Source organism: Myotis daubentonii (genome assembly GCF_963259705.1).
Source record: "Myotis daubentonii chromosome 1 unlocalized genomic scaffold, mMyoDau2.1 SUPER_1_unloc_1, whole genome shotgun sequence".
Taxonomy (NCBI): Eukaryota; Metazoa; Chordata; class Mammalia; order Chiroptera; family Vespertilionidae; genus Myotis; species Myotis daubentonii.
Window position 1 is genome coordinate 59431 of NW_026775446.1, and position 16007 is coordinate 75437.

At 49.8% G+C, this 16007-nt stretch overlaps 1 gene segment (V, D, J or C); it reads right to left on the reverse strand.

The window, feature by feature from the left end:
* Positions 1-3435: 3435 nt before the first annotated feature.
* Positions 3436-3934, reverse strand: LOC132225744 (immunoglobulin heavy variable 3-48-like; the record flags this gene model as incomplete). The annotated part of the segment is given in 2 exon segments: positions 3436-3755; positions 3851-3934. Coding segments are annotated over 2 exon segments (366 nt in total), but the record flags the coding sequence as incomplete, so codon positions are not given.
* Positions 3935-16007: the final 12073 nt, after the last annotated feature.

Genomic DNA, 16007 nt, shown 5'->3' on the forward strand with positions numbered 1-16007 from the left:
CTGTGTTGATTTCATTAATCTCTGCTAATGTTTATTTTCCCTTACCTCTTCTTGACTTTAGGTGCTTTTGATCTTCCTTTTCTAATTTCTTTTCTTAAAAAATGCCAGGAGCCGGTCCATCCTTGCTATTTCAAGGGACCTGGCATATATGGCATATGGTTCTTAATATGTTTGCTCACCTTCTTGGCACTGTGTTTTAACCAAGGTCACCTCTCCGAGAAAGGTTGAATCCCCAGGTAGGGATTTTCCCCTGAAGTTAGGGAGGGAATAAAACCCCTCAACTAAGTACCAGGCAAATAATTAATCCCTTTAACTATGAACAATCATGCTTAAACTACATAATCTTTTCTCCCTGGAATGGAGATAAGAAACGCCCTAACCTTTGTAATAGAGATTGATAGGATTGAATCAACTGGTATAAATACAGTTGTAACAAGACAGAAACAGACAGAACTTAGAACACAGAACTCATGAGACAGAATTCAGAAGACAGAACCTACACGGAGTCTAGAGACAGAAGAACTTCGCTGGAGAGAGCATGCCGGAGGATCCTGGAGAGGGACTGGCCTCGGAGCCTAGAGACAGAGCCTAGCGGGAGAACATGGCAAGGGATCCTGGACTGAACCTGACTACAGAAATTGGCAAGAGAACCTGACTAGAACTTGGTGACTGAACCTGGCTGGAGAACCTGTACAGAATCTCTCTGGAGATCCTAAGCAGAACCTCTCTGGAGATCCGGGCTAGAGATCCTGGCTAGGTTGCTGATCAACTGAACGCTGTCTCCGTGTCATTCCTTCTTCGCTGACTCCGTCTATGCCTTTGGGGACCCCTGGACCCGCTGGGGCAGGACCCCAGCATCTGGCGCCCGAACAGGGACCCCTAGGTAAGCGCCCCACACTCAGGACGGATAGGACTCCACCGTAGGAAGAGGGTGGATAGTCTTCGCCGACTCCATCCACACCTTTGGGAACCCCTGGAACAGGATTCCCATAGGTAAGTCCCCCCCCCCATTGAGAACCCCCATGCTCAGGACGGATAGGACTCCACCAGGGTGCTACAGATCCCCCTATAGAGGATAAATAGGGTAAGAAGGTGGATAGTACAGAACTTAGATTGAGAAGATGTGCCATACTGAGTCCAAAGAAAGAAGACTCTGTATTGATCTCTAGATTAAGAAGATGTGCCATACTGAGTCTAAAGAAAAAAGACTCTGTATTGATCTTTAGATTAAGAAGATGTGCCATACTGAGTCTAAAGAAAAAAGACTCTGTATTGATCTTTTAACATATATGCTTGCTAGCAGAGGAATTAAGGTTACTCCCAGTCAGACAGAACGTTTTATACAAGAAGTATGTCCATGCTTTTCTGAGGAAGGAAAGGTAAATGTAATGGCATGGGAGAAGGTAGGCCCAAGGAGCCTTATCCTTAACCCCACTGCAGCCTTTCCACCCCGGGAAAGTGCAGGATTGGCAAGCTCTCCCTGGGGTGATAGATCAGGACTCAGGTAATAGCAGAAAGCGCCAATCCTACTCTTAAAATGGATACAAGAGAGCGTTTCAGGTTTTTCTTTTTAATGCTTGCTTTTAAAAAATAAAAAAGGGGGAATTTGCCGGGAGCCGGTCCATCCTTGCTGTTTCAAGGGACCTGGCATATATGGCATAAGGTTCTTAATATGTTTGCTCACATTCTTGGCGCTGTGTTTTAACCAAAGTCACCTCTCCGAGAAAGGTTGAATCCCCAGGTAGGGATTTTCCCCTGAAGTTAGGGAGGGAATAAAACTCCTCAACTAAGTGCCAGGCGGGTAATTAATCCCTTTAACTACGAACAATCATGCTTAAACTACATAATCTTTTCTCCCTGGAATGGAGATAAGAAACGCCCTAACCTTTGTAATAGAGATTGATAGGATTGAATCAACTGGTATAAATACAGTTGTAACAAGACAGAAACACTAGGAACTTAGAACAGAATCAAGAAGACAGAACCTACACGGAGCCTAGAGACAGAAGAACTTCGCTGGAGAGAGCATGCCGGAGGATCCTGGAGAGGGACTGGCCTCGGAGCCTGGAGGCGGAGCCTGGCGAGAGAGCATGGCAGGGATCCTGGACTGAACCTGACTGCGGAGATTGGCAGGAGAGCCTGAGTAGAACCTGGTGACTGAACCTGACTGGAGAACCTGAGCAGAACCTCTCTGGAGATCCAGACCAGAACTTGGCTGGAGATCCGGGCTAGAGATCCTGGCTAGGCTGCTGATCAACTGAACACTGTCTCCGTGTCATTCCCTCTTCGCCGACTCCGTCCACACCTTTGGGGACCCCTGGACCCGCTGGGGCTGGACCCCAGCATCTCTCTTACCTGAAATAGCCACATATAATCTCTGGAGTCCTTCAGGAAAGAAAGCATTGGCCTGAAGATTAACCCAAGTTCCAGGTTTCAGGTGAGGTCCAAACTAATGTGTCATGTGTTCCAGACAGATAGGTGTCAAGGCTGAATTCCAAAGAGATTAACACATGGACACACACATGCACACTCACAATCTCACACACACAACTCCCAGCTCCCAGGAAGGAAACCCGTCCCCAGGGTCCTGAGGGGCCGTGGAGGCCCTGACTCTCAGGGGACTGTGATGGCTGGACCCTGACCTCAGGAATATCTAGGTTCTCATCACTGGGGCCAGTGGGTGTCCTTATATGACAGAACTTTGCAGACAGGGTTAAGGTGGGGGAGAGGGAGCTAAGGGTGCTGACCTGGGGGTTACCCTGAGCCTTCTGCTGGGACATACCTGTAGCCACAAGGGTCCCCTTCAGAGGAAACAAAGAAAATCTGACATTGTGATCATTGAAGCCAGACGTTGGGATGGGTTTGTACATCCAACGAAGTGAATGAGGACCAGGAGGGAAGCATGTGGTAGGGAGGACGGAGAGCTGTGGTGGGAGGTACTGGGGGATGATCCTTGTGGTGGTGGCCCAGGGGGGCCTGTCAGAGGGAAACGTGGGGAGAGGGGGCTGAGCTCAGCACACAGGGGCCTGGGCTTCACTGGGGTCCATATTGGTGGGAACATTTCCCAAACCCAGGACGACCAGAGCACTGAGGAGGGTCTCCTTGTGGAGAAAGAGAAATAGAAAATAAAGTAACTTGGTGAAGGAGAGTCCCCGCCATGAACAACATGTCACCTGCAAACACAATGCTCCTTCTTCACTGTTGTCTGCAGGGAGAACATGAGAAGGAAGAGCAGTCCCAGGAGGCAGCTGAGAGCTTGAGAGGAAATCCCTGAGCCCAACAGGAAGGCCCTTCCCTCCCCACCTCCCTCAGCTCCTGCTCCTGGGGCTGCTCTCTGTGCTGTGGGTCCTGAGCGCCTCCTGGTGTCCTGAGCGCCCCCTGCAGCCCAGCCCTGCTGTCTCCTCAGGGAGGTTAGTGTCTGGGCTCACACTGACTTCCCCTCACTGTGTCTCTTGCACAGTAATACACGGCCGTGTCCTCGGCTTTCAGGCTGTTCATTTGCAGATACAGCATGTTCTTGGCGTTGTCTCTGGAGATGGTGAAGCGGCCCTTCACGGAGTCCGCGTAGTATGTGCTACCACCACTATAGCTAATGTATGAGACCCACTCCAGCCCCTTCCCTGGAGCCTGGCGGACCCAGTGCATGTGGTAGCTACTGAAGGAGAATCCAGAGGCTGCACAGGAGAGTTTCAGAGACCCCCCAGGCTGCACCAGGCCTCCCCCAGACTCCACCAGCTGCTCCTCACACTGGACACCTGCAAACACAGAGACACAAGGTGGACTGAGAATCACATGGAAGCACCAACAGGCACAGGCACAGGTCTCAGTGCTCCCCAGTCCTGAGAACGACCTTGAGAAATGATGAGGAGGAAAACGCAGCTTGGCACCAAGTCCATGGTGGAGCTGCTGGGGTCTTGTCTCAGGCGCTTGGGTTCTGGGTGTCTCCCCAACATGCCGGGCAAGGGTCCCCTTTTATGAGCAGGAGGAGAGCCCCATTTGCATGGAGTATGCATATAAGGTGCAGCTGGGCCCCTGGGCTGCATGCCTGACCTTGTCATCCTAGGGGAGACCCCAGATGGGAAAGGACTCAAGGATGCTGGCCACAAGGGGTCCCGTCTTGACCCTTTCCCTCCCTCCTTTCCTGAGACCCGTCACCCTGACCCCATTCCTTTGGGGGCAGCTCCCAGGATTGAGAGTCCTCCTTCCTGGGGTTTTGATGAGGACCCAGGGGTGCTCCCCCAGAGGCGCGTAGATGGGCCTTCATCTCGCTCTCCTTCACCCGCCGTGGGCCATGTTGCCTTTCTGGGGTTTGGGAATAAGAATGTGCATTGGATGATGCTTTTGTTTTGAGACTGAAAGATTCTCCTTGTTATTTTCCTCAATCAGATCCTCCACAAAACTCGATCCTCCACAGGTGAGGAGGGAGGAGAGGCTGGGCTGGACACTGTGGCTGCAGCCTCAGGCTCAAACCTGCTGCCACTCTCACAAGCACACAGATGCCTCCCAAAAGCACAGATTTTACTCAACTTCCCTGCTGTTCATGTGCAAATGTCCTGTTTCCCAGACCCTCAAAGTGGGAGAATCTCCATAATTTACAAATGGATCCCTGATAGGATTCGGGAGTGGCGGGCTGGGATCAATAGGGGAAAAAAGAGGACATATGTGTTACTTTCAATAATAAAGTTCTTAAATTAATTAAATAAATAAATAAATAAATAAATAAATAGGAGTCCTGGCCTGGGCTGGTTTTGCTCAGTGGATAGAGCATACCCCTGGGTTCCAAAGGTCTCAGGTTCGATTCTGATAAAGGGCTTGTACCTGGGTTGAAGTATCGTCCTGGCCCTTTCCCTCTTCAGAGCTTGTGCAGGAGGCAACCAGTTGGTGTGTTTGTCTGACATCAATGCTTCTCTTTTCCCCTCCCTCCCTTCCACTCTCTCCCTGAAAAACAATGGAAGAATATCCTTGGGTGAGGATAAAAAAAGAAAAAAGAAAGAAATTGTTGGCTCTTGGAAGCAAAACCCAGGGTAGAGAGTTGAGGCATCACGTCGTCCTTGGAGGCAGGTGAGCACCTCCCTTCTCAGAGGAGAGCAGGCACCTGTGTCCATCCTCCCACAGCCCCAGGTGAGGACAGACGGACACAGGAATCTGGGACTCTGATCATTTGTTCCTCTGGGAGGCAGCCACCACCACTTGGAAAGTGCAGTCACTCTGGGGAGGGGGTGGGCATGGGCAGGTCAAACACCACAATGCCTTCCTTCTCTCTTCCTTTTCAATTTTTAATCTTATTTTAAAATATATTTTTATTGATTTCAGAGAGGAAAGTAGGGGCAAGAGAGATAGAAACATCAGTGATGAGAGAGAATCATTGATTGGTTGCCTCCTGCACGCCCCACACTGGGGGTTCAGGCAGTGGCCCAGGCAAGTGCCCTGACCAGGATTCCAACCCTGAACTCTTGGTTCATAGGTCGAAGCTCAAAGAATGAGCAACACCGGCTGGGATCTGGGGTGACCTCTTACTATTTCTTTCCTTCTTTTAATTAAAAAAACATAAGATTTCTTTATTCAGTTAGTTTAGTTCATCCTCACTGAGGATATTTCCCTCTTATTTTTAGAGAAAGTTGAAGGGAGGGGGTGAGGGGGAGAGCCCATAGAGACACATGGAGTAGTTGCCTCTTGCAGGAAGGATGGAGCTTGCAATGGAGGTACGTGCCCTTGACAGGAATCAAACCCCAGACCCATCAGTGCGCAGGCTGACGCTCTATCCACTGAGCCACACGGGTAGGGCCCCTCCCCCATGTCTAGTTAACATTGTGGAGGCCCCACACCGCATGCAGGCAGCCAGGGTCCTGCTGGGCGGACCAGCAGACCTGGGGGTGTCTGTGTTGCCGGGACGAGGGGAACTAGGATAGAGAGGCCCCCAGAAGGGCAGCCCCAGGTGCCAGGACACAGGGGTGCACGGGGAGCTGGGCTGGAACCTCTCTCCGGAGACTTCAAGACGAAGAAGCACCCAGACCCCCTCTCCTGCAGGCAGATGCTGGGCCTCGCTGTGGGGGACCCGCCTGAGCCAGCTGGTCAGGCCCCGTGAGGCTGAGGGAAACACAAACCTAAATGAGGAAAAAGCCCGTGTTCCCAGGAGCCAGGAGGAGACAGGGACTCCCTCCCTCCCTCCCTGCAACACGCATGGAGATTTCAGTGTCAGTAAAAGCTCACTGAGGCCTCCCCGGCTTACACCCCAGCGTGTTTTCTGGGGACCTTGGAACCCACTCTGAAGTGTGACCTCTAGGGGGGACCCTCTCTCTGCTTCTGTGGGCGCCAGGCTTCAGGGGCTCCTGGCTCCCAGTGCAAACCTCCTTCCTGTCCTGAAGAGGCGGGAGGGTTCCTGTTCCCTGGGATCAGCTCAGGGAGCAAACACGCGTGGCCCCTCCAGGCACCAGGGGATTCAGGGTGAACTCTGGTGACCAGTGGTGCTGCCAGGTCCCTCCTGAGGCTGCACCTCTGTGGACAGCTGTGTTTCTGGGGACGGTTTCCCACAGGAACTCAGTTCCGGCCCCTTACCTGCTGCTTTGCCAGCCCCGCACGGGCAGCACCACTGCAGTTATGATAAGTCTCCAAATAGACCCATTTCTGCACATTCACCCGGGATTGTGAAGTAGATTCTTCTGATTTTTCTTCATAGATGAACATGTCACCTGCCAGTAGGGACACCTTGTGTGCTGGCTCACATTTGAATGTCTCTATGCATTTTTCCTGTCTTATTGCTCTTGTGAACACGTCAAGGACAATGTTGAATGGAAGTGGTAAGAGTGGGCCTTTTTGACTCTGTCCCCATCTGAGGGGAACCATGTAACTTCCCACAATCGACTGTGACATCAGCTCCAGGAGTCCCATGATCAGAGTGAGGAAGGGCCCCTTTATCCCACGTGCCCTAAGCGTTTCATCATGAATGGAGCTGTGCTTTGTACACACTTTTCTGTATCAATTTTAATGACCATGTGACTTCTCTTCTTTACACAGCTGACCTGTTGGGTTAAATCGGATGACTTAAAACTGTTGAATCATCTTTGAATTGTTGGGATAATTCCTGCTTGGTCATGATGGAGTATGATTTTCTTATATTGCTGGTAGGATTGGCTCATCTTCTGTTGAGGATTTTAGTAAATGTTAACAAGAGATTTCAGTCTGTAGTTTACTCTTTCTTTGTACTGATTGCACAAAGAATGCCAATCTCATAAGAATGCATTGAGGAATGTGTTTATATCTCCTAATTAATTTCTGATATTGGTCATTTGTCTTTTTGCCAGTCTTGTTAGCATTGGGTTAGTTTTATTGATCTTTTCAAAGATTCAGCTGTTGGCATCATTGGTTGTTTTCTACCATTTTTCTCTGTTGATTTTATTAATCTCTGTTCATCTTTATTTTTCCTTCCTTTTGCTTGATTTTAGGTGATTTTGATCTTCCTTTTCTAATTTGTTTTTTTTAAGTCTTTGATATTGAGAGTATTACTGATGTCCCCCTTTTCACCAGCACATCCACCTTCCACCCCATTCCTGCCCCACTTCTGTCTTTACCACCTTCCTATCTGTGCCCATTGGTAAGGCATATGTGTATATGAGTCCTTTGGTTCATGGTTTCCACTCCTCCCTCACTCTTCCCTCTGAATTTTGCCATTCTGTTCCACATTTCCAATCCTCCAGTTCTATTTTACTTATCAGTTTCTTTTATCTTTAGACCCTTTTTTCATTTATTTTTGTTCTTAGATTCAAATATATGTATAGATATATATGTATTGCCAATATTTTGTTCATATTTTCTATTTTTTATATTTTTATTGATTTCAGGGAGGAAGGAGGAGAGAGAGAGAAAGACAGAGAGGGAAACATCAATGATGACAGAGAATCACTGATGAGCCACCTTGTGCACACCCACAACATGGGCATGTGCTCCTGAACAGAATCAAACCTGGAACCCTTCAGTCACCAGGCCAACTCTCTATCCACTGTGCCAAACTGGCTATGGCTTTGTTCATTTCTTCTTCTTCTTCTTCTTCTTCTTCTTCTTCTTCTTCTTCTTCTTCTTCTTCTTCTTCTTCTTCTTCTTCTTCTCCTTCTTCTTCTTCTTCTCTTTCCTTCTCCCCCCCCCCTCCTCCTCCTTCTCCTCTTGAACGTGTGGAATTGTAATCTGTTGTGGTCTGAAGCTGTGCACCGGTTACACTGGCTCTAGGGCATCTTAGGATGTGAAATGTCAACCACTGCCTGGAGCCACCAAGCAGGAGCTACAAGGAGATCTGCAGATAGCTGCTACTTGTATTGGGAATGGAAGCACCCAGCCTAGGACAAGTTGTGAAGCAAGGCAGGCTGGTGCTAGTGCCAGGAATTTGGTCTCTTATTGATAGGTTTGGAGCATGTTGATGCCAGCTGCTGTTTGTTTGAGAGATGTTAGGAGGGACTGAAGCCTGAGCCAGGAAAAGCCATTCTTATGGAAATGCTGCTGCAAACAGCTTGGGTAGGGTTGCAATTTGGATGGGTTGGGTTCTCAGGGAATCCCCAGGGCAGAGCAAACTATGTGAGCCACACTGATGGAACATCAGATATGGCTTTGAGGCAGCACAGAAACAATGACTCCCTTGGTGCAGCCCTGTCTGGGAGAAAGCCACCCCTAGTTCCTGCCCCAATACCAGACAATTCAGTTCTATACTGTATGTCCCTGGATCTCCTAATTCAACCACCTGCCCCTGGAGTTCAGAGGAAGCTGGACCTGGTAAGTTCCTGTGCTGGCCCTTTAAGAGGAACAGCCTGGGTCTCCAGCTGCCTCCATGTCACTCAGAGACAATCATTTCTGGTATTTACATCCTGAAGCTCTGAGGACGTCTCTTCCCAGCTCTGGAACCCTGGGTTGGGGGTCTGGTGTGAGGCTGGGACCCTTTGCTTCTCACAGGAGGCCTCCAGAGCTGAGATATCCCTGCCAATTAAAAACACACCACATGTGGGTGTTGGACTAGCCTGCTCCCCATCTCCACCTTCCTACCAGTCTCGGTGTGCTTTCTCTTTACCTTCCTAGTCCAGAAAGATGGGTGTTCGCTATTTCAGTTGTGCATTTCAAATGGTTATGGGAGGCAGTGAGAACATGCATTTACCTCTGCCTTTTAATTGGTTCGCTCCCTTTTCCATTTTTTTTTAAAGTGGAGGCTTAGATTATTGATTTAAAGATCTGTATTCTTTTCTAACATAAGCATTTAATGCTATACATTTCCCTGCAAGCACTGCTCTAGCTGCATCTCACAAAATTTGATAGTTTGTAATTTCATTTTCATCTAGTTTTGAAATAGATTTTCTGTCAGTTTGGAATTTCACGTTGATGTTCCTTCAATGTTCCTTCAGCTCTTTACAGTCGTAACCCTATTGTATTCTGGTTTTGGTAGTTTTTCATGTGACCTTTGATGTTTTTATTAATCTTGTTTCTTGTCTCATGTGTGGTTTCTTCTTTGCTACCCTTGGGCATTTTACGTTTTTCACCAGTTTGCCTTCAATGTTCCTTGATTTAATGTTGTTTATTTTCATTCATCTGGGAGTTCTTTGATGTTCTTAGATCTCTTTATAGTTTACATTAAATTCTGAAAAACTATTTACCATAATTTCTTCAAACATTTTTCTTGGTGCCCTCTCTCTCCTCTTTCTGGATTACAATTACATGTATATACTAGAGGACCCGTGCATGGATTAATGCACCGGTGTTTCCCTCAGCCTGGCTTGTGCACTCTGGCAATTTGGGTCCCCTTGGGTCCTGTGGGAATCAGGCCAACACCAGCAGTCTGACATTTCCCAAGGGATGTAGTACTGAACCAAGAAGCAGGTGGCCTGCGATTCACGCCCTGCTGCACCTGCTGTCACTTGGTAGTGTGCTGCAGTGGATGCGGGAGAGGCTTCTGTTGCTGCCGTTGTGCTCACTAGCTGTAAGCCTGGCATCTGTCAGTCAGCTGAGCAACGCACCTGTTGTGAGAGTGCACTGACCACTAGAGGGCAGCTCCTGCATTGAGTGTTTTCCCCCTGTGGTCAGTGAGCATTATTGTTACCAGTCAAATGGTTGTTCAGTCATTTGGGTGTTTAGGCATTTAGATATACATATATAAATGAGCAGCCTGAGAGCCGAGGCTATATATAGGGTAGAGGCCTTTCTGTGAGATTAAAGCCCTCATGGGTTTCATCCAACAGAAGCTCCTGACAGAAGACTGTCCCTTTGTTAGCCCAGCCAAGCTTATTGGTTGCTGGGGCTACAATAAAGTTTCTCTGGTCAGTGCCCAACGACGTCCCAGATGGCCTCCTTAACATGGCAATGTCTCCTGGAGGAGGGACGAAAGAAAACATTAAGGCCTCCTTCTGACTGATCAATGGGGCAGAGGAAGTAAGTGACTTCCTCCAAGGGGTGGTGTGAAAGGAAACGTAAGGCATAAAGTGGAGAGGCAGTGAGTCCTTGAGGAGGGTGTTTACTCCTGGAGAATAAAACCACTGACCAGGTCATCAGAGACTGAATCCCCCAGGTCCCAGCTCCTGAGCTGGCTCTCATGTCTGTGGTCCTGAGCGCCCCCTAGTGGCCTGAGTGCCCCCTGCAACCCAGCCCTGCTGTCTCCCTCAGGGAGGTTAGTGTCGGGGCTCACACTGACTTCCCCTCACTGTGTGTCTCTCCTGCACAGTAATACACAGCAGTGTCCTCGGCTCTCAGGCTGTTCATTTGCAGATACAGCGTGTTTTTGCCATTATCTCTGGAGATGGTGAACCGGCCCTTCACGGTATTGGCATAGTATGTGCTACCACCACCACCATTAATGGCTGATACCCACTCCAGCCCCTTCCCTGGAGCTTGGCGGAACCAGTGCATTGCAGAGCTACTGAAGGTGAATCCAGAGGCTGAACAGGAGAGTCTCAGAGACCCCCCAGGCTGCACCAGGCCTCCCCCAGACTCCACCAGCTGCACCTCACACTGGACACCTGCAAACACAGAGACACAAGGTGGACTGAGAATCACATGGAAGCACCAACAGGCACAGGCACAGGTCTCAGCACTCCCCACTCCTGAGAACGACCTTGATAAATGATCAGGAGGAAAACGCAGCTTGGCACCCAGTCCATGGTGGAGCCACTGGGGTCCTGTCTCAGGCACTTGGGCTCTGGGTGTCTCCCCAACATGCCGGGCAAGGGCCCCTTTTATGAGCAGGAGGAGAGCCCCATTTGCATGGAGTCTGCATATAAGGTGCAGCTGGGCCCCTGGGCTGCATGCCTGACCTTGTCATCCAAGGGGCGACCCCAGATGGGAAAGGACTCAAGGATGCTGACCACAAGGGGTCCTGTCCTGACCCCCCTCCCTCCCTCCTTTCCTGAGACCCGTCACCCTGACCCCATTCCTTTGGGGGTAGCTTCCAGGATTGAGAGTCCTCCTTCCTTGGGGTTTAGATGAGGACCCACGGGTGCTGCCCCCAGAGGCACGTGGATGGGGCTTCCTCTCGCTCTCCTTCACCTGCCGTGGGCCATGTCGCCTTTCTGGGGTTTGGGAATAAGAATGTGCATTGGATGATGCTTTTATTTTGAGACTGAAAGATTCTCCTTGTTATTTTCGTCAATCAGATCCTCCACAAAACTCGAATCTCTACATGTGAGCAGGCAGGAGAGGCTGGACTTTATGCTGTGGCTGCAGCCTCCATCTCAAACCCGCTGCTACTCTCACAAGCACACAGCTGCCTCCTGAAAGCACACATTTCACTCAACTTCCCTGCTGTTTATTTGCAAAAGTCGTGTTTCCCAGCCTCTCAAAGTGGGAGAATTTCCATCATTTAAAAAAGGAGTCCTGCGTGGTTTGTCTCAGTGAATAGAGTGTGAGCCTATGGACCAAAGTGTCCCAGGTTGGATTCTGGTCCAGGGCACTTACTTGCTTGCAGGCTCCTCCTTTGTTCAGTGCTGGAGGCGACCAATCCATGTGTTTCTCTCACACCCATGTTCCTCCCTTTCTCTCCCTCTCTCTGTCATCCTCCTTATAAAACATTGAAAAAATATCCTCGGGTGAGGATTAACAAACAAAATAAAAAAAATTAAACAAATAATAAAAATAAAAGTGAAATAATTACAAAAAATAATTAAAAAATGGAATATGATGGTGCTTGGAACAAAACCTTGGATAGAGAGTTGAGGCACCATGTCGTCCTTGGGGGCAGGTGAGTACCTCCCTTCGCAAAGGAGAGCAGCCCCCTGTGTCCATCCTCCCACAGCCCCAGGCAGTGAGGACAGATGGACACAGGAATCTGGGACTGTGGTCACTTGTTCCTCTGGGAAGGCGGCCCCCACCCCTTGGAAAGTGCAATCTGGGACCAGCACTGTCTCTGCCTGGTTTTCTCTAAAGCTGAGACTGCACTCAGCACCCGCTCTCTGAAGGGTGTGGGGTTGCTGTTCCTCACGTGGCATCTGTGAGCTGCCATCAGTGAGGCTGCTTATCTGTGGCCTGTGACCCCATTGAAGGCCAGGAGGACTGCGTTTTGCCGAATTCTTTGAGAACCAAGCTGAGGTGAGGGGGGAACATGGAAAGCAATTCCTAAGGGGATGTAGGAGTAAGTCTGCCTTCTGGGATGAAGAGGCCTGAGATAGATAACTGGGTAACCACACGCAGGTTCCAGAGTCGGCCTTGGAGTTGGAGAGCCAGTTACCCAGCTCCTGCGAGACCTGACGACCATAGCCTCTGGCCACAGGGAATATGACACCTTATGCTTCATGGGAAAGTGCCTGGATGAACTACCTGGAACGGCAGCTTGTGCATCATGAGGAATCAGAAAAGCAGGCCCAGGAGCAGGAGACCCATTGGAAACGCCTGCTGACGTGGCAGGTGAACAGACCCAGCACGTGAAGGCAACCAGGCGAGTCTCCCCATGGCAGTGGGTCCCCAATCAGCTGCGTAAGGTCCTGATCTTCTCCACTTGACAGGAGACTGCTGTCCTTTGCTGGTGGGCGTACAAACAGGCCTGTTGCTGCATTTATAAAACAGAAAAGAAAAGTGCAATCACGCCTGGGAGGGGAGGGGCATGGGCAGGTCAAACACCAGGAAGCCTTACTTCTCTCTAACTTAGAAAAAAAAAAAGTTTTTTAAAATTAATTTTAGTGAGAGAGGAGGGGAGAGTGATAGAGAGGTGGAAACCCCAAGAGAGACAACCGTGGATGGTTTGCCTCCTGCATGCTCTGTCCTGGGGATCGAGCCCCCAACCCGGTAATCACTCCTGTACCTCGGGTTCCCTGGGCCGACGCTCAACCCCTGAGCCACACCGGCCGGGCTCCTTCCCTCTCTGAGTAGCCTGTACCTGACTCAGGTTTGCTCAGTTGCTGCAAGTCTCTTACTGCGTTTGAGAGCCTGACAGATGCCAGTTCTGATAGTTTTGGTTTGTTTTCTGATGTTTTTGTGGAGGAAAAAGAGTTTGGAGCTGCCTACCCACCATTTTGCTTCAGCCCCTTCTGCTCAGTGACTCCTTTTGAACAAACAGAGAATGAGAAGGGAGAAGAGCAACCTCCCAGAAATCTACCAACAACAGAGAAAACAGACCCGGCAGCGCCCATCCCAGGCCAGCAGAGGTGGGAGGAGGGGCCTGGGCTGAGCAGTGACTCTGGTGTTTGTAAGGAGAGCCTGTGTTTTAGGAAGATGAGCTTCCTGTACCTGCAGGACCCCAGACACACGTCCAGAAGGTGGGGCTTTGACAGGAGTTAGCTTGATGGGCAGGCAGGCAGAGCAGGGTCCACTTGAAACAAAGGCAGGTGGAGGGTAGGCAGGGCAGACAGGGCAGTCTGAGCAGCCCAACCACAGGGACCACCCAGGCAGACATAACAGAATGTTTCCGGACTCAGAGCAGGAGGCCTGGGAAACGAGGGAGGGCCTGGGACAGTAAGGTGAAGGCACACAAGGGAACAGGGATGTGCAGGTACCTTGTGGGCAAGAACAATGAGGGGCCAATCAGGTGGGCACACGGGTGGACACAGAGCAGGCTGGTGGCACATAAACACCCGAGACCACAGGCTTCAGGGCAGCCCATTAGTGGGCCCCTCCCCGTGCGGGGAGCCTGAATCTGCTTGTGATAAATGCTCCACGCTTTTGCTTAAATCTTCCGGTCCCCGATGTCTTTCTTGGACTTGGTGACATCCGATCCCGGGGACAGAAAACACTGGGCTCGCTGTTCTGGTTATCAAGTTTGGCTCAAATAAACTCTTAAAAATATTCTCAAGGTGCCCTAACTGGTTTGGCTCAGTGGATAGAACATTGGTCTGCAGACTGAAGGGTCCCAGGTTCGATTCTGGTCAAGGGCATGTACCTTGGTTGCGGGCACATCCGCAGTGGGAGGTGTGCAGGAGGCACACTCTCTCTCATCGATGTTTCTAACTCTCTATCCCTCTCCCTTTCTCTCTGTAAAAAAATCAATAAAATATATTTTAAAAATATTCTCCAGGGGACGTGCTGCAGAGATGGGGAAGGCGGCAAGCGAGGAGGCTTACCTCCAGGGGGCAGTCTGTTCTGGTTCACGATCATCACCCTCTCCTCTGGCTGTTACACGTGGGTTGTCTTCTGGCCTCAGTTTATTCCTTATCGGAGCCTCGGCCCCTGGGCCCGTCACTCAGTACTCGGTGGACCATCATCACACCCTTCTGTGCAATGGGTGTGGCTTGTGGCTGATTCACGTGGAGAGTCATTGTGTGCCATGGTATGTGCCAGTCTAAAGGCACACAGATGGTCGGGCTCAGCTACTCTGGTTCCTGCAGACGTGCCCCTTTGGGAGAGCCTCCCTCTCCATCTCGATTGCTCACAGACCAAAACGCCAAAAACCAACTTAAAGAAGGTACCCAACCTTTCCCTGCACTGACATCACCTCACTCTTATCGGGGGATGGTGTGCTTACTCCACCTCTCTGTTTCCTGCAAAGCCATGACCGTCTAGTTACTCATTATTTCATAGTCTCTGCTTGGGTTTGAGTAGTTAACAGGAAAACGTTGCTGTATGTGGCGGCTCTAGAGGTAAGCCTCGGATTGACCTGTGGCAGAGCCACAAACAAGTCCAGGCTTAGAGGGAAGAACCCTCTTAGCATAATTAATCTTGACCTTATGGCTGCCCCCTAGATCCTCCTGGGTAGCCAATGGGCTGAGGGAGATGCAGCAAGTGCTGCCAAAACAAGTGAAACTCACAAGAACATTGTAACTATTTTGACCATTACCTTGTTTTTCTCTGACTATAAAGTAAAGCCTCAGCTTGCTGGCTGGATCCTTCTTTGTGCCCTGATCCAGGCGTAGGAGATGCACCAGGCCCCAGCAATACTCTCTTTGTCTGTCTTTTATTTAATCCTTCGCCACTCCCCCTCTCCCTCAGGCTCACCGAACCCTTGGCTGGGCTGGCATGACACAGTGTGTATCTTTCCAATTCTGCAGACTAACCTACCTGGCAGGGTACTTCTAGCTACCTTATCAGAGGCCTTGGCAGTGCTGATGCTCTCTCCCTGCCATCTGGGTTAAGTCACGTACTGAATTTGCTTGTTGGTCTACCTGTGCTGCCACCTTTTGACGAAAACACCTTACCCTTACCACCTCCATCTTAGCTGATTAGGGGTTACTTTTCAGTAAGGTAAAATCTGTTAGAATTAATCGATGGAAATCCAACTCAGATTTTTTAGAGCCATGGTCCTCTCCCAGGGAAACAATGACAGTAGTATTAATGGTGCCAGGAATAAGATGGTGCATTATGGAATGAAATGGATTAATGAATAAAATGCTGAGAATTGTCTCTCTATAAAGGTATTCTCCACAGGCTTAGAGGGTCTCATGTCAATGACTTCAAAGTGGTTCATTTATGTTGTGGATTTTATGCTGATTCAACCAGCAGGGGAACCTGCCAGAGTGTCACAAGGGGAGCCGGCACAGCTGGGGAAGCCTCCTTTCTTTCTCCTTTTTTATACACTTTACTTGGCTCCAGAGATGAGGCCAGTGGAGCGATGGAAACATCAA